The sequence below is a fragment of the Vulpes lagopus genome, chromosome 1, assembly GCF_018345385.1.
Source record: "Vulpes lagopus strain Blue_001 chromosome 1, ASM1834538v1, whole genome shotgun sequence".
NCBI classification, from domain to species: Eukaryota; Metazoa; Chordata; class Mammalia; order Carnivora; family Canidae; genus Vulpes; species Vulpes lagopus.
In genome coordinates, this window is record NC_054824.1 from 155,956,100 (window position 1) to 155,980,069 (window position 23,970).

The following is a 23,970-nucleotide window of genomic DNA, read 5'->3' on the forward strand; positions in this document are numbered from 1 at the left end:
CTGGGTTGTCAGGATAAAGAATGCATGGAACTGTGAGGACCTCACAAGGAGACACTTGAACATGAATAATGGTAATAGTGTGAGATTTAAAATGTGGTGGGAGCACAGAGGATGGAGCAACTGCCGTGTCAGTGTGGGCTGAGCTGGAGAAGGCTTCAGAGGAGATAGTAGAGGAGTACTGGCTTCCATCAGATGCCACAGAATGCCTACCGTGTTCCAGGCTCTCCTTGCATGCCGCCACGTGTACTTCGCACAAAAACTTTCAGAGGTACTCATTCATGTCCATTTTACAGACGAGAATATTGAGGACCAGAAAGGTTAAGTAACTTGTTCAATGCCACATTGCTGGTAAGTGATGGTTATATCGTTCCAGCTCCCAGATCTTCCTAACTTCACGATGGATGAACTTCCCACTCTGCCTGGGTATTTGAGGAGTCTCGAAGGATGTGTCGGAATTTACCTGAGTGGAACAAGGGGGTTAAGGATCAACAGGGAAAACACAACAGCATTTGTTATTGGAGATCTGAGATGTAAACTAGAATTATGCCTAAGCAGGTTTGAGTCTCCATACAGATGAAATCAGTAAGGGGTGTAACTACAGCCATCTGAGTGACTTGAATAGGGTCCCGAGCAAATCCCTTTGCCTGATTTATAATTCCTAACAGGACCAAGTGCTTGGTAACATCTCAATTCTCTCCACCCAGACACACATTCCTACTCTTTCACAAAGTGTGTGTGTGTGTGTGTGTGTGTGTGTGTGTGTGTGTTGGGGGGGGTTGTTGGGGACCAGCAGCGGGGGAGATTCTCCAGCGTGTGCTCCAGGCGACCTCACCGTGGATCTGCTTTTCTGAGCCGAGCTAATCTTGAAGTTAGCTTCCCAGGCATTCCGGGGCAGCGGCCCGAGATGCGAGCCTGCGTGCTGCCTCCGGCCTGTCCTGGGGGCTACGCGGGCCACCCGGATTCTCCAGCGGGGGACCATCGGCGCAGGAGCCGGTTCCAGCGCAGCTCCGCAGGCTACTAGGCCTTTCCCCACGCCCTCACCCAAGTTCTTCAAGTTTTTGCCCAGATCACACCTCTAGCAGCATTTTCAGTTGGGATCACAGTAGCTCGGTCTAGACTAAGGTCACAAGTGATTTAAAAAAAAAATCGTTTCACTGGAAGCCACCTGGAGTAAGTTCAATCTAGAACAGGCTGTGCGGCAACGTTAGGAGAAAAACACCCCGACGCCTGGAAGGGACGCAGCGTGGGTTGACCGAGCCCCGAAGGGCCGGGAAGGGGGCGTGTCCGGCTTGGACCTCCGCGCGGGAGCAGCTCCAGGCGGGCCCCCCCCCCCCACGCAGTCCGCCCGGGAGCCGCGGGGCGCCTGCGCGGGCGGCCGCCAGGTGGGCAGGTACCTGGGCGGGGCGCGCCGTGGTTGGCGGCGGCGGCGGCGGGGGCGGCCCCGGCACCCGGAAGAGCCGCCGACTCCGCGGGCGCAACAGGCGCAACAGGCGCAACAGGCGGCCGAGCGGGGCTGCGCCGTGCGGACCCGGCCCGGGATGGACAAGCTGAAGAAGGTGCTGAGCGGCCAGGACACCGAGGACCGGGGCGGCCTGGCCGAGGTGAGCGCGCTGGCTGCGGGCCCGCGGGGACCGGGCGGGGCTTCCAGGCTTTTCCTGGAAAGCGGCGCGGTCCCCGTGCGCCACCCCCCTCGTGCGCCCCCCCCGCGGGTCCTCCCCGTGCGCCCCCCCCCGTGCGCCCCCCCCGTACGCCCCGTGCGCCCCCCCCCGTGCGCCCCCCCCGTACGCCCCCCCGTGCGCCCCCCCGCCGGTCCTCCCCGTGCGCCCTCCCCGTGCCCCCCCCCGCGGGTCCTCCCCGTGCCCCCCCCCCGCGGGTCCTCCCCGTGCCCCCCCCTCCGCAGGTCCTCCCGGCTCCTCTCGCAGGTGCCGCGCTCCCGGCCCTGCGCCCCGGGCGGTGTGGCCCCGCGCCCCTCTGCCGTCCCCGCCCGAGCGGCCCACTCGGGAGGGCGGTGCCGCCCCCGGGGTTGTGCTCCGGCGCCGCCCCGGGAACGGGAGCCTGGCGGAGGGGGCCCGCGGTAGGTAGGTAGCCTGGGCCGGGCGGGGGGCCGCAGCTTCCCCTGCCCGCTGCCCGCTCCGGCGGCGCTTAGCTGTGGCTGTGACACTCCCGCCCGACCTTGGGCACCTGTTGTCGTTGTGACGCGTCTCCGCCGCCGAACCGGGAACTCCTGGAGGGCAGGGCCCGCTCTGGCTCTGGCTCTGGCTCCCCTGAGCCCGCCGTCTGCCCGGGACCTGGAGAGACTGCGCGCGCGTTCGTGGGCCTGCTGCGTGGGAGGGCCGGGGCCCACCTGGAACCTGGGCACTCGGGCCCTGTGTTCTAGAGCCACGCAGAGTGTTCACTTCCTATTTCCAGTGCTTTTTTTCGCCTTTGTGTTTGTCTTCCTTTCTGGATGACAAAATGACATTTTACTTTGGGGTGTGCGTTCCATGGGCTCAGGTTCCCCAGATATAAACTGGAGGTGTTGAACGTTTGAATCGTTAAGGCTTCTTTCAGCTCGAAGCCCATGTTTTCCTTCCAGCCTGAATCGGTGTCTCTCGTGGTTTGTTCTCAGCAAGCTGCTTTCACCCGCTTTTGCGGTTGCTGATTTCTTCTGCATTTTGTGTGACGCTGATGCCTTCACCTCCTCCGCGAAATCTCAGAACTCTGAAGCTTACTCTCTGAATCTTCACCTTGAAGAAGTAACGCTATAGGAACTGAATTGAGTATTACAGGAATTGGAGTTTATCTTTTTTTTTTTTTTTTAACATTTCAAAACAGCTCTGTGGGTTCTTTGTGATTGGTTGCCTTTATTAATTGGTCAAGGCTCAGGAGTAATTTCATGAATTGTTTTGGTTTTGGTTTCTGGCTTCTGTTATGAACTGTGAAGTCAAACCCCAGGCCCAGCCTAAGAGAACTCCGGTAGTTGACAGTCATTTGTATCTGAAAGCATTATGCCCTGTAGACTGTCATTCATCACGCTTTTATGAGCAGCTAGGGTTCAAGGAGGGGACACTTTATCATCCTGAAGACGCTTGGGGGAGGAGTGTTGACAGATGATGCAGATATTATATATTTAGAAAATAATCATGAAGCAGACCCTTAAGAATGAGTGATTAGTACAGACTGAAAATATAAATGCTGAGTTTTTTTTTTTTTTTTTAACCTAAAATGGTGCATGCCTGTGTTGGACATAGTGAAGGGCTTTAAAGTGTTGTAAGCTCAGCCACCTCTTAAATCTATTTAAAAAAAGACTGGGTGCTGCTCTCTTGTTCTGAAGTAGTGTTGTCTATTTCCTCTTTCTGGGTGTGATTTCCAGTTTACATACATCATTGTAGCCATTTCCTGAGTCCCAGACTCCTGGGAAACATTTTGTAGCTGGCTGAATTCATTTTCAGGATTGTTTTTGGCTTGATTTTTACTAATTTGGGCTTCCTTTAAATTGTTGGTATTGATTCGATTGTCTCACATTTCCCATGGCTTGAAGTTGGCAAAGCTGGAGAACTGTGTGCTGAAATTTCTGTTCTGTTAGCTGGGCTACGTGGCCATACAGGCTCTTCAAATAAAATTATTGAAGTTGTCAGAAGGCACCATAAATGAGTGCTTTTCAAATTTTTATTCTGTTAATGTGAACAATAAAAGCATGACTAGTTCCGTTTCTCCTACACTGGAAACTAGGTATAAAAACTGCTTGGCAGTGCTTCATCACGAAGAGCCTTATGACGAGGTTTTTAATTGATACCTCACCATCATAAATGCGCCTTCAACCTTTAGTTTTAGTGGGCTTATTTTTAAAAGTATAGGTTTTATTTTTGCCATAAAGAATTCCAGGGATGAGGAAGGAATGAGTGGGACCTGGTTTGAAAGCCCGGGAATGAAGCAGATTCCTTTCTCACCTTCTTCTGGTTATCAGCCCTCTTTCCTCAAACAGTTCTTAGCTTTCCTTCATTTTGGCAAGAACCTTTCTTCTCTCTACATCCCAGAGTCAAAGGGACCTTTGTTCCTAACCTCCAATCAGACAGCTTGTGTGCAGATTGCCTGTAAATTCTATCCAGGTACTATTTTAGCCTCTCTAATTTCCAGAAAGTTCCCCAGAACAGTTTCCAGCAGCCATGAATTTAGAGAGGCATTTTCTATCAACTGAGTTCATTTTTGTAAATCGGCGAAAAGGAGTGCTTAGCTCTCACTGAGACCAGTTGGAAGAAGTGGAACAGCACTTTCCTCTTGCTGTGACCAAGCGTGTAAAAGACTTGCAGTGACGCTGGGTGGGAAAGCACACCGATGAATAGTTATCTGTCCCTCTCCCCCCATTTTGCCAAGTAGGATGACGTGTGGATGGAAATTCAGCTTGAGGGACTTGTAGAATCAACATGTCACTTTCCTTTCTGAAGGAAGAAACCAGAACTGCTTTTTCCTTGTGTCAGCTTGATCTTTACGAGGACTGGAATCTCACTGTCCTGTTGAGACCTTTTAGTACTCTAAATGCCAAGGCCACCTCAAACTTGACACTTAACCTTATGGTTTATCCTCTTAAAATATCCCTCCTGATGCCAAATAGTGCTCGAGCCATGAATCTAATCCAGTTCTGTTGCCACACTTGTCTCCCTGTGCGCAGGTCAGTTCTTACTTTCTACCTTGGCAAAGTAAGCTCTTTGTTTCTTGCATGAGTAGGAAGAGTGGTGTCTTCTGATTTTATTTTCTTCTTGGTGGCAGCTTGAATATGTTAGAAGTCTGACCTGATTGTCCAGGTGCCTGTCCAGCCTGGTGACAGGGCATCATGTACCTCATTTTGGAGGAGAGGTTTTCCTCAGCGTGGAAGCAGGTGGCCCATCTGTGAGGTCCCGATATCCTGTTCCTACTGGGTGTTACCATCCCCAGTGGTGCCTTTCTGTGCAGTGTCCATTGGTGCCACATGCTTCTGCAAGTGCTGTGTGTGTGATGGGGAATTGCAGTGTCATGAACCCCCTTTAAATATGTGTGAATAGAGGCGCGCCTGGGTAGCTTAGTCGGTGAGACATCCGACTTGTGATTTTGGCTCATATTATGATCTCAGGGTGGTGAGAGCGAGCCCTGTGTCAGGCTCTTTGCTAGGCGTGGAGCCTGCTGAAGGTCCTCTATTGCTCCTTCTGTCTGTCCCCCTCTCCCTTTCTTAAAACGAAACAAAAATATATGACTATATATAGTTGGAGGAAAAGCTGTTTTGATAACCTGCCCTGAATACTACCTTTATCCCGAAGAAATGAAGCCATTCTGTAGCAATGCTGGCCACCCCTGGGAGAGCCACTGGTCCTTCTCTTCAAGCTTCTAGTCTGGTAGGAAGTTTGGAGACACGATTGAGAACAGTCCCTGAGCTGGGAACAGTCAAGGCTGAAGGAGTTGCCGGTCCAGCGGCCCTTGCAGCTTCTGCTACCACTTTCCTTCTTGAGCCGGTGGGAGTGTTTCTGGCAGCTTTCTCTCATTGTGGGATGGAGACTGGGGGGCCAGACAAGGTGAGCCTTGTGTGAATACACTGGCTGGCTAGGCAGGACCTGCAGTCTCAGTGGCAGCTGCCTGTCCCCAGCTTGAAGCAGCCATGGCCCCTTTCATGAGGTGGACAGACTAGGAAGGTCTCTTGCCTAAGTTCTCTACACATGGGGGAAAAACTCGTGGGGGCTACCTGCAGGCTGCCCTGTTTTTTTTTTTTTTATTATTTATTTATGATAGTTACAGAGAGAGAGAGAGAGAGAGAGGCAGAGACACAGGCAGAGGGAGAAGCAGGCTCCATGCACCGGGAGCCCGACGTGGGATTCGATCCCGGGTCTCCAGGATCGCGCCCTGGGCCAAAGGCAGGCGCCGAACCGCTGCACCACCCAGGGATCCCAGGCTGCCCTGTTTTAGCGGAGCTGTTTTGGGAAATCTTGGCATCCTCTGAACTTTGCTCTGGGGAGGGATTAATTACAGTCAGATGAGTGGGGCAGTAGTGAATTAACTAGGATTTGTCTCCCACTTGGGTGACTTGGGTGGTGCCAGAAGTGAATAGATTCAGCTGAAAGCCCTGGCACAGATGACAGCTGTTAATCCTTTGAGCTCTCAGAGATGCTGCTGTCTGCTGTCTTGCCCCCGCTTGCTGGGCCCCTGCCTGGTGGGGGTCGTGCCTGTGCAGTTGTCCTTGTCCTGCCTCGGCTGTGGCAAGGGTTCTGGCTTCTCTAGGGCCTACTGTCTTGCCTTACTGTGTGTGAAGTGGTTGTGCTTCAGGTGGAGAGTTTCCACCTCTGGGGATGTTCATCTAGAGGCTCAGTAACCTCTTAGCCGCTGCTGGAGAAGATTCATGGATGGATAAGGAGCTGGATTCCATGACTCAAGGGCTCCTGTAGCTCTGAGTGAGTGAGTCGGATTCTTTGCTCCTGCCTCCCTCAGCACAGACTCACACACTACATCTCATTACTAAATCTCATTGTTTTTGGTGCTCAAATATGCATTTACATGTATGTAATCAGTTTTTTAAAAATTTCAGGTTGTTGAGGCATCTTCATTAAGCTGGAGTACCAGAATAAAAGGCTTCATTGCGTGTTTTGCCACAGGAATTGTCTGCTCACTACTGGTAAGATGTACCTCCTCCGCCACCCCCCCCCCCCCAGCTTTTCCCCACCCTGTCCCTCCTTCTCTCCATCTCTGTTGTCCACTTCCTTCTCTCTTTTGCTCTTTGTGAGAAGCATGGCTGGGAGAGAGAGATAAGGGAGGTGCTGAGGGGGGAGTGGGTGTCTCTGTCCACCCTTGATTGTATGGCTGTGGCAGGAGGGCTTTCTCCCCGTGCAAACGCCCTGTGCTTTACCTTCCAGGGAACTCTTCTGCTCTGGGTGCCCAGGAAGGGACTGTACCTCTTCGCAGTGTTTTATACCTTTGGTAACATCGCATCAATTGGGAGGTAACTGTTTATTTATTTTTAATCTAACCATAGCCAATCACTAGATGGGACAATGGGTGTGGATTGTGCTCAAGGAAGATGAAGGAGGATGCTTTATTTTTTTTAATTTTTATTTTTTAAAGATTTATTTATTTATGATAGACTTAACAGAGAGAGGCAGAGACATAGGTAGAGGGAGAAGCAGGCTCCTCACAGGGAGCCCGATACAGGACTCGATCCCAAATCCTGGGATCATGTCCTGAGCCACCCAGGTATCCCAGGAGGATGCTTTAATAGTTCGAAGGATGTGGTGAGAAAAGAAGTAGTTAAAATACATCACATCTTATATCCTATCACTTCAAAATATTTTAGCATATATATGTATTTTTTACAGATTTTATTTTGAGATGGTTAGGTGGCTCAGTTGTTTAAGCATCTGACTTTGGCTTGGGTCATGATTTTGGGGTCCTGAGATCTAACACTGCATTGGGACTTCCCACTGAGCCTGCTTCTCCTTCTGTCTCTCCCCCTGCTTGTGCTCTCTCTCTTTCAAATAAATACATAAATAAAATCTTGTTTTTGAGAGGGAGAGAGAGGGATTGTGCATGAGCGCATGAGGGGCTATAGGGGAGGAGCAGAAGAGAGGGACAAGCAGACTCTGGGGTTAGTGTGGATCCTGACACAGGGCTCGATCCCACAACCCTGAGATCATGACCAAAATCAAGTTTTCCGACATTTAACTGACTGAGCCACCCAGGTGCCCCACCCCGATATTTTTGTATCTTAGTTTATTTTTGAAATCCCCTGGGATAAATTTATTGTGATTTTTATATATGAGGGAACCGTGGCACACAGTGGTTGAATGATTTCTTCCAGCTTGACAGCATGATCCTCTCTGCACTCTGGCCTGCAGCTGCCAGAGATTGAGTGGTGGTTTTAAAAGGCTCACCGCACCAGAGGCTGCAGGTGTGATGTATTATTATTCTGTCCAGATAAGACCATCTCAGACCTGGCTCTTGGCTCATGAGGGCAGGGCAGCTAACAGAGTACCCCCTGCAGGTGGACAGCCTATTTTGCATGCTGCAGGTGCACAGATATCCCAGGTCAAGTGCAATTCACGCTTCAGCCACACTTGTATGCTGACGGCACCAGTCCTGTTCCCAGCCGGAAGTGCTGGCCTGACTTCTACCTGCTTGGCCCCCTGGAACCTGAACTCTGTGACCCTTCCTTTCCTTCCCCTTTCCTTTGTATGTCAGTGAATGGCCTCCGAGTCCTGGGCGTCAAAGCCCTGGACCCTGTTATTACTCACGATGGCTTGGTGCTGACCTCTTAATGGCTCCTTCCTCTTTGTCTCCGTGGCTGTTGTCCCTGACTGTTGGGCTCACGTGCTCAGTGAGTAAGCCTTGATCACCCTGGGCTCGGCTCTGAGCACTCACAGACAAGTGTGGTTTGGTTCCTGCCGCAGTGGAGATCACTGGGGAGCCAGGCAGGCGTACAGATAGATGAACTGATAACCTAATAGGGCGTGGAGAAAGACTGCTCAGGGAGGGGTGGCTGTCATGCTCTGACCTGGGGAGTGGGAGGCACCTGAGCTGCCTAGAGATGGTTGGCACTTGAGCTGCTCTTCACTCTGACTTGTATTGCTTCCCACCTGAACTACTACAGGGTTCCTCTGCCGGCTTCTCTGCCTCCTTCATTCTTGCCCAGGAATTTCCTACAGAGCTGTAGAGAGCCGTTTGGTTATAGCCCTGTCTCCCTTTCTTTAGTGGTACCCATTCCCCCTGCAGGTGCATGCATGCAGGAGAGGCCCTTTGAGATGTGACTTTACCCAGTCCCACTCCCCAGCCAGGCTGACCTTCTTGCATCCCCCCAAACGTCCTTGTGTCAGTTGTGGGGCTAATTTCTCTGCCTCACGTGCTGCCCCATTACCTCTCCCTCTTTGTATCCTGCCCCCCCTCCGTTAAGCGAATCCTTGCTTTGTCAAGATTTGGCTCAGAAGTCACCATTTCTATTCAATGTCTCCTCTTACCTCTCCCCACCCCCACCCAGAATCAATGACCTCTTTTTTCCTATGGGACTCTGCATATCCCAATATATTTATGTGACAGCACAGATAGCATTTTATTACACTGATTTTGTTACAAGTCTCTGAGCCACTTGACAAGGGCTGTACCTCTGCTTTACCTATTTGTAATTGTTCCCAAACCTAGCTCTGTTTTGGGCTACAAATATTAACCACATGTTTGAGTACACAACTCTAGTTACCTTCTAGAAGCTTACTTTATGAATGCTTGTGATAGTAAATTGCTGGCTGTCAGAGATGTCTAATTTTGCCTCTAAAGCCATCTCAAATACTAACTTTTGGAGGGCTTTGCTTTGGGCAGACAGTGTTGGTTGAATGTAGAGTCTGTAAATAGAGCATAAATACAGGAGTGTGTTGGTTAGTGCAGAGAACTATTTAGCAAACCCTAATAGGATCGCCTCTTGGTAGCAATGCCTACAGAAGTAATAAAGGGAGCAAACAATTATTTCCAGGATGCTGTCTAGGAGTTTATGGCTTTACTTATAGTCTGTTGTATTTTTGTATGTATGCTACATTTAATTTTTATGGGCAGCCTTGGCTCTTGCTTCTTGTTCACTGTTGGGTAAAGAGTGTACTCAGCTCAAATACTGAGCTAAGTGTGGCCATGAATTCAGGTTGAAACTTAATGGCGCTTTAAAGAGAGGTGGACTTAGTTTTTAAATTTCTGTTTTTACCAAATACCTGGTAGCTCATGTTAAACGCTGGCTGTTACAGGCAACTGCCGGGGTGATGCCACATGGGGCACTTTTGCCAGGAATCTAGAGACGTGAGAGACCCAACGCTTGAGTTCAGCCTGGGGGTCTGCTTTTATTTTATTTTTATTTTATTATTCCATTCACGTGGAGATCACTAGGGATGTCTTTTGGCGCTTTGGATCGAGTAGATGTGGGTTTGAATGCTGGCTCTCCTAGCTTTGTGACTGTGGATAAGTAAATTAACCTTTCTGAGCTTCATTTTTCTCATCTCTCAAGTAAATAAGTGTAATAACACCTAATTCACAGAGTTACTGGGCTATGAAATGAGGTCAAGTGTGTCCTATCTAGCATTTAGCAAACACTGAACAAATAATAGGTGATACCATCAGTAGAATTATTCTCTGGAGACTATGAAATAAAGTGAAATGCTCTACTTTTTAGTATCAGCAACCTAAACCTGTCAGGTGTGGTTTTTCTTTTTTAAAATTACCCGAGACTTGAGGCACCTGGGTGGCTCAGTGGTTGCCATTGGCTCAGGTCATGATCCTGGGGTCCCAGGATCGAGTCCCGCATTGGGCTCCCCATGGGGAGCCTGCTTCTCCCTTTGCCTATGTCTCTGCCTCTATCTTTGTGTCTCTGATGAATGAATAAATAAAATCTTAAAATTACCCAAGTTTTTGGTTTGGTTTGTGGGTTGTGAAGGAGGCAAGGTGGCAGGCACCTCTTAGAGAGAGGGGTCCTGTAACGTGGTTCTGGGTGTGGTTCTGGAATCAGACGCCATTGTACTTCCAGCGTGAGGAGTTGGGGGTTCCTGGGTAGGTAACAGATCGTTTGGGGCTTCAATTTCTTCTTCTGCACAGTAAGTATGATGATTCGTGTCATCACCCCCACAGGTTATTAAAGGATTAGATGAGAATAAAGAGCAAAAGGCCTGTAACAGTAGCAGTTGGCATGTAGTAAGGACTTCTCAGGTGTCGACTGCTCTTGGTGCTGTGATCACCGTGGGTGCTCAGGTGTCGACTGCTCTTGGTGCTGTGATCACCGTGGGTGATCCTGGGGGGTGATGGAGAGGCAGCGGGGTGTGCCTGGTGCAGGTCTGGTCTGAACAGCTTGTGTATGTTTGCCTTTTAGCACTGTCTTCCTCATGGGGCCGATGAAGCAGCTGAAGCGAATGTTTGAGCCGACGCGTTTGATTGCAACCATCATGGTGCTGGTAAGGCCTGCCTTTCAGCTGCACTTGTGAGATAGGACTTTTTATTTTTGCTCTATGGAATCTTTTTTCATCTTCAACCTAAAAACCTCTTTTCTTTATCCTTTCATCTTAACGTACTGCCCAATGCCTGTAACCACTGTGGCAGAGGGAGAATTCTGTGTCTGATGATTATTCCCTTGGTGTTTTGGATGGTGTATCCTGGCAGCTCTGCACCGCCAGAGGGCTGGTCAGAGTAGCCGAACAGATGTGGTGGCAAGAGAGCTGGGACGTCTTCCTGGTGACAGGTGAAGCCACACCTGGGCAAAGCTTGGAGGGAGTACTTCAGAGTGGCTTCACTCTGGAATGGGCGTCTGGTCTCCTGGAGCTCATTCTTGTCTCAGCATCATCTGACTGTGCCACTGTGTGTGTTTTTGTCCATTTTTCTGATGCGGGTCTGCTATCCTCATGGCCTGTTACACCTGTTCCCTGCTCGGGCAACAGTGCCTTCAGCATGTCGTCCCATTTTTCTTTGGGCTGCTGTCTTCTTTGTGACTGTCAAAATCATTCCAGACCACATTCACTGGCCTTCTGTTACAGTTACCTTTATTGCAACATCTGGGACTTGATCAGTGCACTTTTATTTTTAGTTTCATTCCTGTCCATGTCATTTGCCCAAATAGTAAGTTCTCTAGGGCTGTGTCCATGTTTGCTGTTGATTACATGTCCTTTTGGAGCTTTGGACACAATACTGGACACAGAGGAAATCTTTAGGACATATTTATTGAGTAGCTACGTTATAGAAGAGATGAGGACAGGTGTGACCGTCAGCTCAAGTGCCGTTGTTCTCAGCCAGTCCTGGATATGGATGGTCCAGACAAGTCTCTTGTAGAAAGAACTTTCTAAGAAAGAACTCAGAGAAGGTGTTAGGTGACATGTAAACAAATAACCGACTGTCTGATGTCTCATGTTACCCTTTGTCCTTGCGTGCCTTTTCTGCTCCAGACACAAGTTTTTTGATGGGGGTTAAAATACAGAGGTGTATGTTCTACCTATTTTAGTACATTTGAAGGAAAAGATGGATCGATGAGGGTGACCGACCAGTGATGTGATTTTATTTTCTGGGCAGAGAATTTGGGAAAACTTGAAAGTCAAAAAGATTCATTTCTTTTTATTCTGCATCAGTTCTTATTTGGCTGATTTCATTTCATTGGGACTTTTAACTCTTCTGCCAAACATGGGTGCTTACCTGGGTCCAGTGCTTTGAAAGGAAGGATACCTTTGGTTGTGGGGATCATTACAGAATCTGGTTACTGCAGTGGGGTGAGGATTTTAAGTTTGCCAAGAATGGTGAAGTCTTAAGAGTATTTTCCTCCATGTTGTCACTGTATTCATTATTGTTCTTCCCCTCTCTCCAGTTGTGTTTCGCACTCACCCTGTGTTCCGCCTTTTGGGTAAGTGTGTATTTTAATTTTCCTGAGTCTTTGTGGCGCGTGCCTTCCATCACAGCCTGCGCTCTAACCACCTGTTGTTCTTTCAGTGGCATATCAAGGGGCTCGCGCTCATCTTCTGTATCTTGCAGTCCTTGGCCCTGACGTGGTAAGTGATGTTTTAAATACCCTCTGCCCACGTCGCTGTCTAACGCAGCCAAAGGAGATGAAATCCCACGTGGTGTGGGTAGGGTAGGAGGCTAGAAAAGCATAGAAACTTTTCAATTTAAGAATTCTCAATGATGCCGGTGAAGTCAGACTCCAGAGTGAAATCCTGTTGACTCAGCCTAGTGCCGATAGATGGCATTAGCGGTCTTAGGTGGGCAGGGGAGGCTGTTTGCCTGCTGCAGTAGTTTTTAGCAGAGCTCATGGTTGATTTTGAGGTATTATAACTGTTATTCAATCACTTCTGTCTGGTAGGAACAAAGATGATGAAGTATTACAGGGGCTAGTAGAACAAGGCTTGTGAGTCAGATAGGAGGAAGGCGAGTGGTAAGGAGCGATGAGTTACATTTGTGATGGAACGGATCATTTAGCAGATGCACAAAGAGGGAATTGTCAGCAGGAGATGAGGGATGGTGAATGACGAAAGGCAAAACCACATGGCTGTGGGTGGTAGGGTCGTGTGTGCGCTGGAGGCCGTTGGCAAGACCAGGGAGGGAGTTGTAGCTCAGGAGCCATGTGTAGTGAAAGGGGTGCTGGAGACCTTGTTCCTGGGGGTCAGGGGTGGGGTTGTAGGTTCCTGTTCCTTCTAAAGCGGTCCAACATCAGAGTGAGAGCAGTGCTGGCAGACCCAGAATTGATGGCTTCTGAGACATTGCTATAATCCTTCCAGAGTTTATCAGAGGATGAGACCTGAACAGTTTCCATAGAGGTGTGCTGCTTCAGAAAAAAAATGTTTTCTCTAGTGGAAAGGAGGGAGGACTGGAAGTTTTAAAGCTTCCAAAGATCAACTGTATCCCTGTTTGGTGGTACAGAAAAGACCCAGAAATGGGTCTTTGGACTACAAGCTGAGCACCCACCCTCCCTTTTAGTAATTTTGGACTTTTGGATAAAGATACTTCTCAAATGCTTTTTGGAATGTACTGTGCTCACAGTAAATGAGGTTCTGTGTGTGGGGAGTATAAGAAGAAAGACTGGCCTGCTTTTAATGACACACATGTTTTGGGAGTAGGTACCAAAAGGCCTAGTTTTATGGCTTATATTTATATTTTGTTTTTTTCAGGGGGATGCAATTGGTACCCACATGTACATGCCTTTTCATGCTTATAGACTGAATTTGAACCTAGTTTTCAGAGGTTTAGCATTTATATGGGCTTGAGCAAATGGCAGTATCCCCTCCAACACAGTTTTGTGTTTTTCTCAGGGCCAACCAACTTAGTACCTGCCTGGCACATCATGCCTGGTCCTTTAGGGTTGTGGTGTCCTCCCTCGTGGGCCTTCTTTGGGTGAGGGCGTTGAGCTACCAGGGATCACCAAGATATCTTTGGGTTTCGGTTCTTGAAGGATCATAGCTAATATTTTTATCCATAGTGTAGTTGGTAGTAGGGTTTTTCCTTTCTGTTCTCTTGTCTTTTAAAATTTATAGGAGAGAACAGAAAATTATCCCAGTCAGACAGACGTTATAGTCTGTTGAGGATTTGTGAAATATTAGAATATTAACTGATCAGGGTTTTATTTGGTAGTTTCAGAGTAGGGCTCTGTGCCTTCCAGATGTGTGGGATCTGCTGGCTCATTTGGTTAAAGCTGGTGGGGTGGCCCTGTGAAGCTGAGGTCACAGGGTTGCCTCCACATGGGCCTTTTGCTCTTATCTGGCCACCGATGACACCCCCCCCTTGCATGCATGGCAGGGCATGTGTGTTCACATGTGTGTGCGAGTGTGCATATGTGTGCATGCATCCTGCATGCTGAGGAGAGGGACAGGGTCTGGGCCAACCAGGGCAGGTGCCCTCACAGCTCAGGGGTCATTCCTCTGGTGACTCCCTCCATTTGATTTCGTCTCTTCTGTGTTTTCATTGCAGGTACAGCCTTTCCTTCATACCCTATGCAAGGTAAGACTAACTGTATTTAGGACTGTGACTTCTAAATACAGTTGGGATGACAGTATATTTGCAAAGGGCCTTTTGTTTCGAGTGTTTTCAGAGAACACATACTATTTTATCATTACTAAAATTCTTTCAGACAAATAGGTAAATGTTGTATTCCTGTTTAGAGCTTAGTAAGCTGAGGGTCCCCTCCATCCTTCCTCTGTGGTACAGGGATGATGGGCATTGGCGCAGGACCACCAGTTCTGGTTGCGTGTATGTTCTCCTGTGATAGGTAGTGCGTATGTTCACATAATCACTCTTTGAACTTGTAGCTTTGTGGAGATCGTCTCAAAGGTGAATGTCACTTTGGTATCACTGAGGAAGGAGGGATCTGAGCTCATTTTCTTGCAGTACCCCCATTGATGAGAATATTTCAGCAGAGTTCATGAAGGGAAAGTCAGAGCCAGGGTTCGGAGGACCAGAGTTTCCTAATTAGCAGTGTGACCTTGAGCAGCTGCCTGGACCCTTGTGGCCTGGGAGGACTCAGGGATAAGCAGAGTGGGCTGGGCCAGGTCATTGCCAGAGGCCCCTTCCAGGCTCCACACCTCCTTTCATTGTCACTTTCAGTGATGGGCTGGCCTCTCAGAACTGGCCGTGTGATCTTTGCCTGACTCTGCTCTCATGCAGCAGTTTAATTTCCATACATCTCTGTCATTACCTGGTAGCTAAAAAGCAGCTTTTCTTTATCTGGGTTGAAAAGGTGAGAAATTGCATGGGAGCAAGGGAGGAGAAAGAGCAGGCTTGCTTCTAATACGTTCCGACTCTGCTTCTGACAGTGATTTGAAGATGCTGGGGAGTATCGGATGAGAAGTTCACAAGCCCATCAACATAAAGGCAGCCATGTGGCTTGGGAATGGATTCTAGGGGGGTAGCAGTTAGGAACTACTCTGCTGACCCAGCCAGTTTGGGAGGATGGTGGCTTGTCTGAGAAGAGTACAGTGGTGCTGTCTTGGGGAATAAGCCAGAACCTATCATCCCTGAGCATCCAGTGATCTATTTATCTGTTTGCTAACAATTTGAATCACGGACCAGTTCCATAATTTTCAGGGCGCAGTGCAAAACGTAAATGTGGGCTCCTTATTAAAAAATGATTGAGAATTTCAAGATGGCAACCACAGAGCATTAAACCAGGTGTGGAACCTTTGAAGTACAGGACCCAGTGAAACCACACGTGGCTCTGGACCCATGAAGGATAGCCTGCTTGGCGCTATCCTTCAGGACTGCAGACTTGACCTGGGTTGGCATTTACAGAGCTTACGTACAAGTGATGGACCAAGAGATAGAAGGTTGCTGTAGCAGTGAGTTTTATGTGCTGAAGTAGTGGGGCAGGAATCCCAGAGGTAGGCCCTGCAGTTCTGTTTGTACTTTCCCCTGGAGTAGCCTTTCCACAGTGTTCCAAGGAATAGTGGTTACACAGTAGAGCAGGGTTCCATGGTCAAATAAGCTTGGGAAAGGGTTAAGCAAAATTACATGGGTTCCTTGTTACGCAAATTTCCAGGTCCTTTAATATGTGTGTTGTTAGCTGCCACGAGGGATCTTATTTGGCTGTAAAACCCTTTCTTGTGCAGAGTATCTCCTGGGACTACAGTATAGAGCATATCCTAAGAAATGGTGCTCTAGAATTATCTTACTATTAAAGCACTGTGTCTGCCCATGTAAATGCATTCACTCACCTCTCCCTCCTTCCGTGACTTCCATAAACTTCCTGTAAGCACAGCTGAGAGCAGAGGGACAGAGCAGGGGTGGGAAGCCCTAGCACGTAGCCATGTGTGGTGTGGAGATGGGCATGCTTGCCTGAATAGGACAGTAAGTCACTGAGCACACACTTTTTCCTTGCATCTTGAGGAGTATGCTCCTGGGATAGGCCTGACGCAGCAAGGTAACAAGTGCTCAGTCATTGTAGAAAGAACCTCTTGTGCTCAGGAACTCCGGAAAGCCGTCACTTAGTAAGTCTCTGCTGTTTGCTGAAAGAAAGGCCCAAGTAACTGTTGGATCTAATGTGTCCAGTGCATCTGGTGGTTCTGGTTGACCTCAGGGTGCATAGTCCTACATTCTTGGTTTCTGATAATCTTTACATTCTTCTGGTCTTTCCTTTTGGTTATCATGAGTAGCTATCAGTTATTTAATACTTACTCTATTCACTGTATTAGTTCCTGCGACTGGTCTTTAGGGTAAGTGGGATATCCCCTTATACAGATGTGGAATTTGGAACTCAGTAAGACAAATGACTTGCCCACAATACTACTACTGATGTTGAAGTTGGTGTTTGATGCCAGGTAGGTCGACCCCATAGTCTAGGTGCTTTCTGCTCTGCTAGGTGCTACTCTGGGCACTCAGGAAATCTGCAGGGGCGTCTTTATCACTTATAGGGGCCTTTGGGGTGATGGTCTCCCATTGATCTTTATATTTTTTTTCTTCTAGGGATGCTGTGAAGAAGTGTTTTGCTGTATGTCTTGCATAACACACGGGCAGTTGTGCAAAACTTTGGAAGGCGCTGTGGAAGGAAGCTGGTGGACAGTTTTGTAAATAACTTCTAAACCTCTGTCTTACAGACACGTGCCTTTTCTCTTGCAGCAATGTGTTGCTTGTGATCTGAACATTTGAGGATTGCTTTCAGAGGCAGTGTTGTGTTCCCAAACCCAGATGTCTGTAGCACGGTATGAGAGGGGTTCTGTATCTTATGGAGTAGAATATTTGTTACGCACCTTGTTTCCTCTTTAGATGGTATTCCACTGAAATCTCCTAAATAAAACCCTCAGTAAGCAGCCACAGATCAGCCTTGGGAGCCAGTGCTTCCCAGGTGATGACAGGCAGCCCCGTCAGAGGTGGCAGGGGTACAGCAACAAGGGACAGAGTTTTGGGATCATCAGGGGCTTTGTGGACTTGCCCTCAGCATGGAGAGCGCTACCCCGCCTCACCCAGCATGGACGGACGTGCTTCTACTCTGGAGTCTGGGAGTGCGTGATTCTGCTCCCCTCACAGCTGCACGCAAGCCCGTGGACAGCCTGGTCATGGAGTGACATAGCACAGGATAATGTGTTGTTTTAAAATCTGAACTGGTGTTGGCTTCATTCTTTGGATTCATACCTGATGGTGGAATGTGTCCTCTTCAGGACACGTGTTCTGTGCACACTCTTTTTCTCTTGAGGTTTTCTTTCTGTCGCCCCCTTCACATATCTTTTCTCATGACCTCCTGGAACTGGACTGGGGACAATGCATGGACAGAACAGACACTGTTTGCTCTTGCACAAGAGCTCATGGGAGCTGAAAATCTTGCTGCTTTCCACTGTATCTTGTTTTCATTATTTATAAATGTTGCATTTAAACTGATTCTATTTTCCGATCTCCGGAATGGGGCCAGGGAAGAGTGGGTGGGAAGACAGGGCCCACAGGTAGGAGACATGCCTGTCCAGTGGCCTGGAAACAGTGCCCGAGCCACAAACACTGGGGCAGGGGGCAATGGACAGTAGCGTGGTTCCCTTGCAGCCCCTGTCTAACCACACCTGCTGCTTGGTGCCCAGGACCCCATCTAGTCCTTACAAGAACCTTGGGATGAAGCGCTGATGGTCATCTCACTGGGCAGTCATGGAAATCAGGCCCAGAGGGGTTAGAAGGCTCCCCCAAAGCGACAGTGGTGGCAGAGCTGGGCTGAGAGCCTGGGCTCCCTGGCTTCAGTCTCCTCTCTGGCCCCGTGTTTCCAGGGGCAGCTCTGGAGGCCTGTCCTCTATTTCACCTGTTCTCATTAGCCCAGCCTGTGCCTTCCTTGGTCCCAGCCTCTTTATGTCATTGTGCTGTCTTCTGCCCATTTGCCCTTTGGGGAGGCTTCCTGCTGCATCTGTGGGATCTCCATTGTTCATTTGTGTGCCCTTTTAGCTCTTCCTTGCTGCCTGTCGTAAATGCCCCATCTAGATTGCTAAAGTTCTTGGTATTGCAGAGCCTCTAAAGCAAGCCCGCCAATGAAGTCTCTTTGGGGTTGCTTTTCTGTTCTTTACCCAGGTCTAGCTCATCTACTTGGGTGCTTGCTTTGGAACTTCCAAACCAAAGGCTGTGTGGCCCACTTGTCTCCTTGCTTGTGGCCAGTTGCTAAATTCTTTATCCTGTTGCAGGTGAGACCTCAGATGGGCTAGCCTTTTCCTCTGAGCTGAGGAGGTGTGAGCAGGTCCGATAGGGTAGAGTGAGCAGCCAGGCTTACCAGGTCCTCTCTAGGCTCTGGAGGGCATCTGGTCTTATCCCGAGGTTCCTAACCTGCCTTCAGCCAGGAAGGGAAATTATGTGCTACTGTCTGGTTTTGTGGAGTTTTTTCACATCTGACGCGTCTCTAGGAGATAACTCAGATCTTGGAAGCACTCTAGGAAGGGACCCAAAGGAGTTCAGGAGTGTCCATTGTTCTCTTTCTTTTAAGAACTGATGTGAGGCTGGCCTGTCTCTATGAACTCCAGCCAGCCTGAGTAACTAGAAGGCTGATGGCTCTTTTCAGTGTCTGGACTTGACTTTGTGGGCCATGAGGTCAAAATGCCTTTTGAGATGTCACCAGGGTTGTGGTAGTTAGTGGATGTGGGCTTCGACCGCACACAGGTCTCGGTGTGAGCTGTGGCTCAGTCACATAAGCTCTGGCTTCTTTGTTTAGAGAAGAGATAACAGTTCCTGCTGGATCATTGTCCGTCAGTGGGTGTATGTCAGGTGCTTAGCCTGGAGCCCAGTGTACCTGGATGATATCTCAGTGAAAGGAGGGTATTAATACTTAGTCCCAGAGTAATCGATGACCTTTGAAGGTAACAGGTGAATGTATCTGATCATTAATTTATCTAAGAAATACGTATCTAGCATTATGTGTCCAGCACGGTAGAGTTGCCAGGCATGGTTTCATTTACTATCCACAGTGACTTTGCAGGCTGGTGGTCTTGTTTCCCTTACAGAAGGCAGGGAAGAGGCAGAGGGTAGGGGTCTCTCCAGATCTCACCAGTAGAGGGCGGTGGTTCTCATGTTAAAGTGCCTGCTTTGCCCTAATGTGAGGCCTGTGGCCAGTTTGCACAGGCGGCTCCAGTCAGAACACTGGGCAGCTTTGGATGGTCCTGCCATTCATTCAGGGTCTTCTGGACTCCTGCATCTCCCTCCTGCCACCTCACCCTTTGGTTTTCCCTACACTTGTTTTTGTCTGGTGCAAAGTGGGAGGGAAAAATCCATGTGAAATCTGTAGAAAGCTGTTCCCAGGCAACAGAGCTGTTGCAAGAACCCTCCTGGTTGAGAGTGGGGAATTAGGGTTCAGATCCTCTGGCTTGCAGGCCGCCAGTGGTTTCTGTTTCCTGCCTCCCTCCCTCCTTCCCCCTGCCTGCCATCCTACCCGTTTACTGCTGAGGGGAGGAGAGGTCATTGCATTTTTGGCATGAAAGGAATCATTGAGATGACGCTTGCATGGCAAAGTGTGCTCCCTAGAGGTGAGGTGGTCCCTCCAACTGTATGTGAGCAGTGCCCTGAGCACTCTTCCCTCTGTGGGCACTGTTTTGGGGCCGTGCTAATCCCCACACCCAGACAGCCTTCTCTGGGCCCTCGGAGCCTGCTGTGTGGCTCTCTCCCACCCATTTCATTACCTAGCAGTTTCCTCTTCTGCCAGTCATGCTTGTGGGTAACTCTGGCTTCCAGATCCTGTGTGTGGCTGTGCCCCTGGCTGCCTCTGCCCAGGGCAGAGGTTCCCTGGGAAGGTGGGATACCATTCCGCATGGAGCATTTCCATTGGGTTGGTGATCTCAGTGCTCAGAACTTCTCTCCATCATTCTTGTTAGGGACTTTGGGGATTATCCCCTGACTGCATCTCCCTCCCACCCTAATCAAAGTTTGCTCGTTCATGAACAAATACATTCATGAAATGAATCTAAATAAATGACTTTTGGATACTTGCATTAAAAAAGATGATTAAGAAGTGGGGCATACCTTGAAAAAAAGGGTGTGGGAGATACTGGTTTGGCTGCTTCTGCTTTTGACAGTTCTTGAGAGTGACAGGTATGGCGGTGTGACACATGGGTGAGTGAATTGGGAAACTGAACTCAGCCCATGGCTGTGCATTCCCTTCTCTGTGGGGTGGCCTGCCCGCACCAGCCAGCCCTGCCTTCTCTTCCCTCAGACATCTGACTCAAGTCAGCTGCAGGATTGCAGACTGGTTAAAAATTTGACCCTCATTTTCAGGAAATAAATGAAAAAATTCTGTGTTTACTCAGTTTTTGGCGTAGTTTATTTTAAAACTTAAGATTTTGGGGGGATGTTTTAAGAGGTACTGTAGTTTTTTTGCAGATAGCAGTTTTTAAGAAGCTCATAGACCTATGACTGAAGTTAACTACAGATTTCTATTGAAAGTCTTGATAGGATATTAAAAGAATTTAGAATTTTTTGATTTTTTGGAAATTCCTTATTTATAAAGTCAGATGGGAGGTTAAATCATGTGACTTTATAGTACCTCATAGTTTACAAATTATATGAAATTCTGAGATCTTGGGCATTTGTAGTGTAAGTGTGGTGCAGTTCATTTGATCCCAGTTCCCTCAAGATAGGCCATTTAGTTCTACTTTGGTCTGTTTCCAACTCTTCCCTCTTGAGTGTCTGGGACACTTAAGCTGTGTTGTGGGTTGCTCGGGTTTCTGTGGCACAGAAAGGCCTCACGAAACCTGGGCAGAGATCTCATACTAGAGCTTGTGAGTGGAGCTCAGTGAGGCACACGGGAGCCCCAGAGCCTTTGTTAATGCACCAAATTCCATTGACCCCAAATTCCATTCTTCCTAGCAGGAGCTGATGGGCTGATAATGGGCTTAGAAATGCACAAAACCTTTTTTGTGGGATGGGATGAGCTGAAAGCAGAGAAGAGTGAGTTCACCAGACAGGTGCAATATCGTCCTCCTGTGGACCAGACATGGCTATTTGAAATGAAAAGTCAATCCACAGCTTTGTAATAAATGTAATGCTGGTGTGTGTGTTTACAACAAGGTAATGTTACTATAGTTAGTATGAAAAAACTCAATAATACATCACGGACAAACATTCCCTGATAAAAATGGGCTGCCTGGGCTTAACAACCTTGTGAGGTATCCTTCAAGACCAAATTAAGACTGGTATGTGGGCAGAATGCTCTCTGTGTGTTGAACTTTCCATACTGCAGGTAATGAGCCTTATTCTAAGTACAAGCTATTCATGTGTTTGTAAAATATCCTAAAGAAGAAACTTAGTTTACATTCAATCTTGTGGTCTTTCTGCTATGAGAAGTGTTTATTTTGCCTTTTTCACTATATTTGCTTGACTTAGCCACCTTGAACAAGGAAAGGAAAAATTAAAAATCCTCTCAACCCTCTCCTTTTGCTGCTTTTGTAAATTCTGATTGTGAAGTTGGGGATAAAGATGTTCAAAAGCCCATGGAGAATTTACATGCCTTCGGAACATTGTGCCTGTTCTCCTAAGATGAGCTTATAAAACACTGTTAAAACATGAATCAATTTTTGTAATTGTATAAAGATACTCAACTAATTTTGAATGCTGGTGATTGCATAACTGAGTTTTTTATATCTAAAAATATATTCTTATGTGCTACTTTTGCTACCTGGAGATTCTCTTTCATACAACAAATGTTTTCTTTTTACTGATGCATTTTGAAAAGAAAGAATTTTGCTGGTAATTAAGCTGTTTTTTTCCACCAGACATCATAAAACTGTTCTTAATTTTACTTGTTTTGCTTTTTGTTCCCTTCTCCAATAAATGATGGCATTTTGATCTTTAATAAATCTAGTATTGTCTCTTTTTCGTGTTTGTTTCCCCAGGAGTCACTAAACCAAATGAAGATTGTATGACTACAAGAAGAGGCGATGTTCTTATTTTGCATTTATAGTGTGTAGCATGTGTTATAAGCACTTACAGTTATTTTTGAGCTAAATTGATATGTAGTCCTCTCTTCCCATTGATGTGGGGATAACGGTCTAAGTTTTGAAGATTTTTGAAAGTAAGAAATGTCAGATGTTTTTATTTTTTTTAAGATTTTATTTATGAGAGACACAGAGAGAAAGAGACAGAGAGAGACAGAGACACAGGCAGAGGGAGAAGCAGGCTCCATGCAGGGAGCCCGATGTGGGACTTGATCCCAGGTCTCCAGGATCACACCCTGGGCTGAAGGCAGTGCTAAACTGCTGAGCCACCCGGGCTGACCAGATGTTTTTATTTTGGAGTATTCTTGCACACCTCCCTGATCTAGTCACTGCTAAGACTAGGTTGTCAAATTAGGTTGTTCTGTGACTAGATTGTTCATAATATTTCTGTATTCTTTCACTGTTCCAAAATTTATAGTTATGATCATTCTTTCTGTGCTGATACTGGTAATTTGTGTCTCTTTGCTTTATCTTGGTCAGTTTGGCTTGGAGTTAATGATTTTATTGATCATTTCAAAGACAAACTAGTTAAAAAGATTTGAGCAGAGAAAAGTATATGAACAGCCAACAAATACATCTATATATACTGTATTATCATATAAGTCAAAAAAATAGGTAAAACCCAATTCTAGACTAAAGATGCATTTTTAGGTGATAAAATTATACTGAAAAGTAGGACGTTTGCACAAAGGTAGTGAAGACTTTGGGGTATGGAGAGGTTAGTAATTGGGAAGGGACACTGTGAAAGGGGACTCTGTGTGCTGGTTGTCTTATTTCTTGTTTCTTTCTTTCTTTCTTTCATCTTTTCTTTTCTTTCTTTTCTTTTCTTTTCTTTTCTTTCTTTTTCTTTTCTTTTCTTTTCTTTTCTTTTCTTTTCTTTTCTTTTCTTTTCTTTTCTTTTCTTTCTTTTCTTTTCTTTTCTTTTCTTTCTTTTTCTTTCTTTTTTGAGAGAGAGTGAGCACTCAAGTGGGTGGGGAGGGTCAGAGGGAGGGAGTGAGCAAGAATCCAGTAGGTTTCACACTCAGGGCAGAGCCTGACACCGGGCTTGATCTCATGGCTCTGAGATCATGACCTGAGCCAAAATCAAGTTGGACACTGGACTGACTGAGCCACCCAGGTGCCCTGGTCCTATTTTCTTTTCTTTTTTCTTTCTTTCTTTTTCTTTTCTCTTTTCTTTCCTTTCTTTTTTAAGATTTATTTATTTATTCATGAGAGACACACAGAGAGAGGCAGAGACACAGGCAGAGGGAGAAGCAGGCTCCCTATGGGGATCCCGATGCAGGACTTGATCCCAGGACCCCGGGATCACAACCTGAACCGAAGGCAGGCACTCAACCACTGAGCCACTCAGGTGTCCCCTATTTCTTGATCAAGTGGTACTTACTAGGTATTCATTCTGGTAAATCATTATGCTGTGCTTTTGTGTATGTGCACTAATATGATGTGTTATATTTTATAATAAACCTTTGATTTCATTGGTTTTCACTATTGATTGTCTTTTTTTTAAAATTTAATTGATTTCTTACCTTTATTATGTTTTTCCTTATACTAACTTTGGGTTTAACTTAAATCCTCTAGCTTTTTAAGGTGGGAGCTTAAATAACTGATTTTA

At 47.4% G+C, this 23,970-nt stretch overlaps 1 protein-coding gene across 1 annotated transcript; it reads left to right on the forward strand.

Moving 5' to 3' along the window:
• The first annotated feature begins 1,434 nt into the window (after positions 1-1,434).
• On the forward strand, positions 1,435-22,216 carry SFT2D2 (SFT2 domain containing 2). The gene is made up of 8 exons (XM_041760328.1): positions 1,435-1,601; positions 6,527-6,613; positions 6,852-6,937; positions 10,826-10,907; positions 12,302-12,337; positions 12,424-12,482; positions 14,395-14,424; positions 16,882-22,216. Exons 1-8 carry the CDS (start codon positions 1,539-1,541, stop codon positions 16,919-16,921), a joined length of 483 nt encoding a protein of 160 aa, XP_041616262.1. The 5' UTR covers positions 1,435-1,538; the 3' UTR covers positions 16,922-22,216.
• Positions 22,217-23,970: the final 1,754 nt, after the last annotated feature.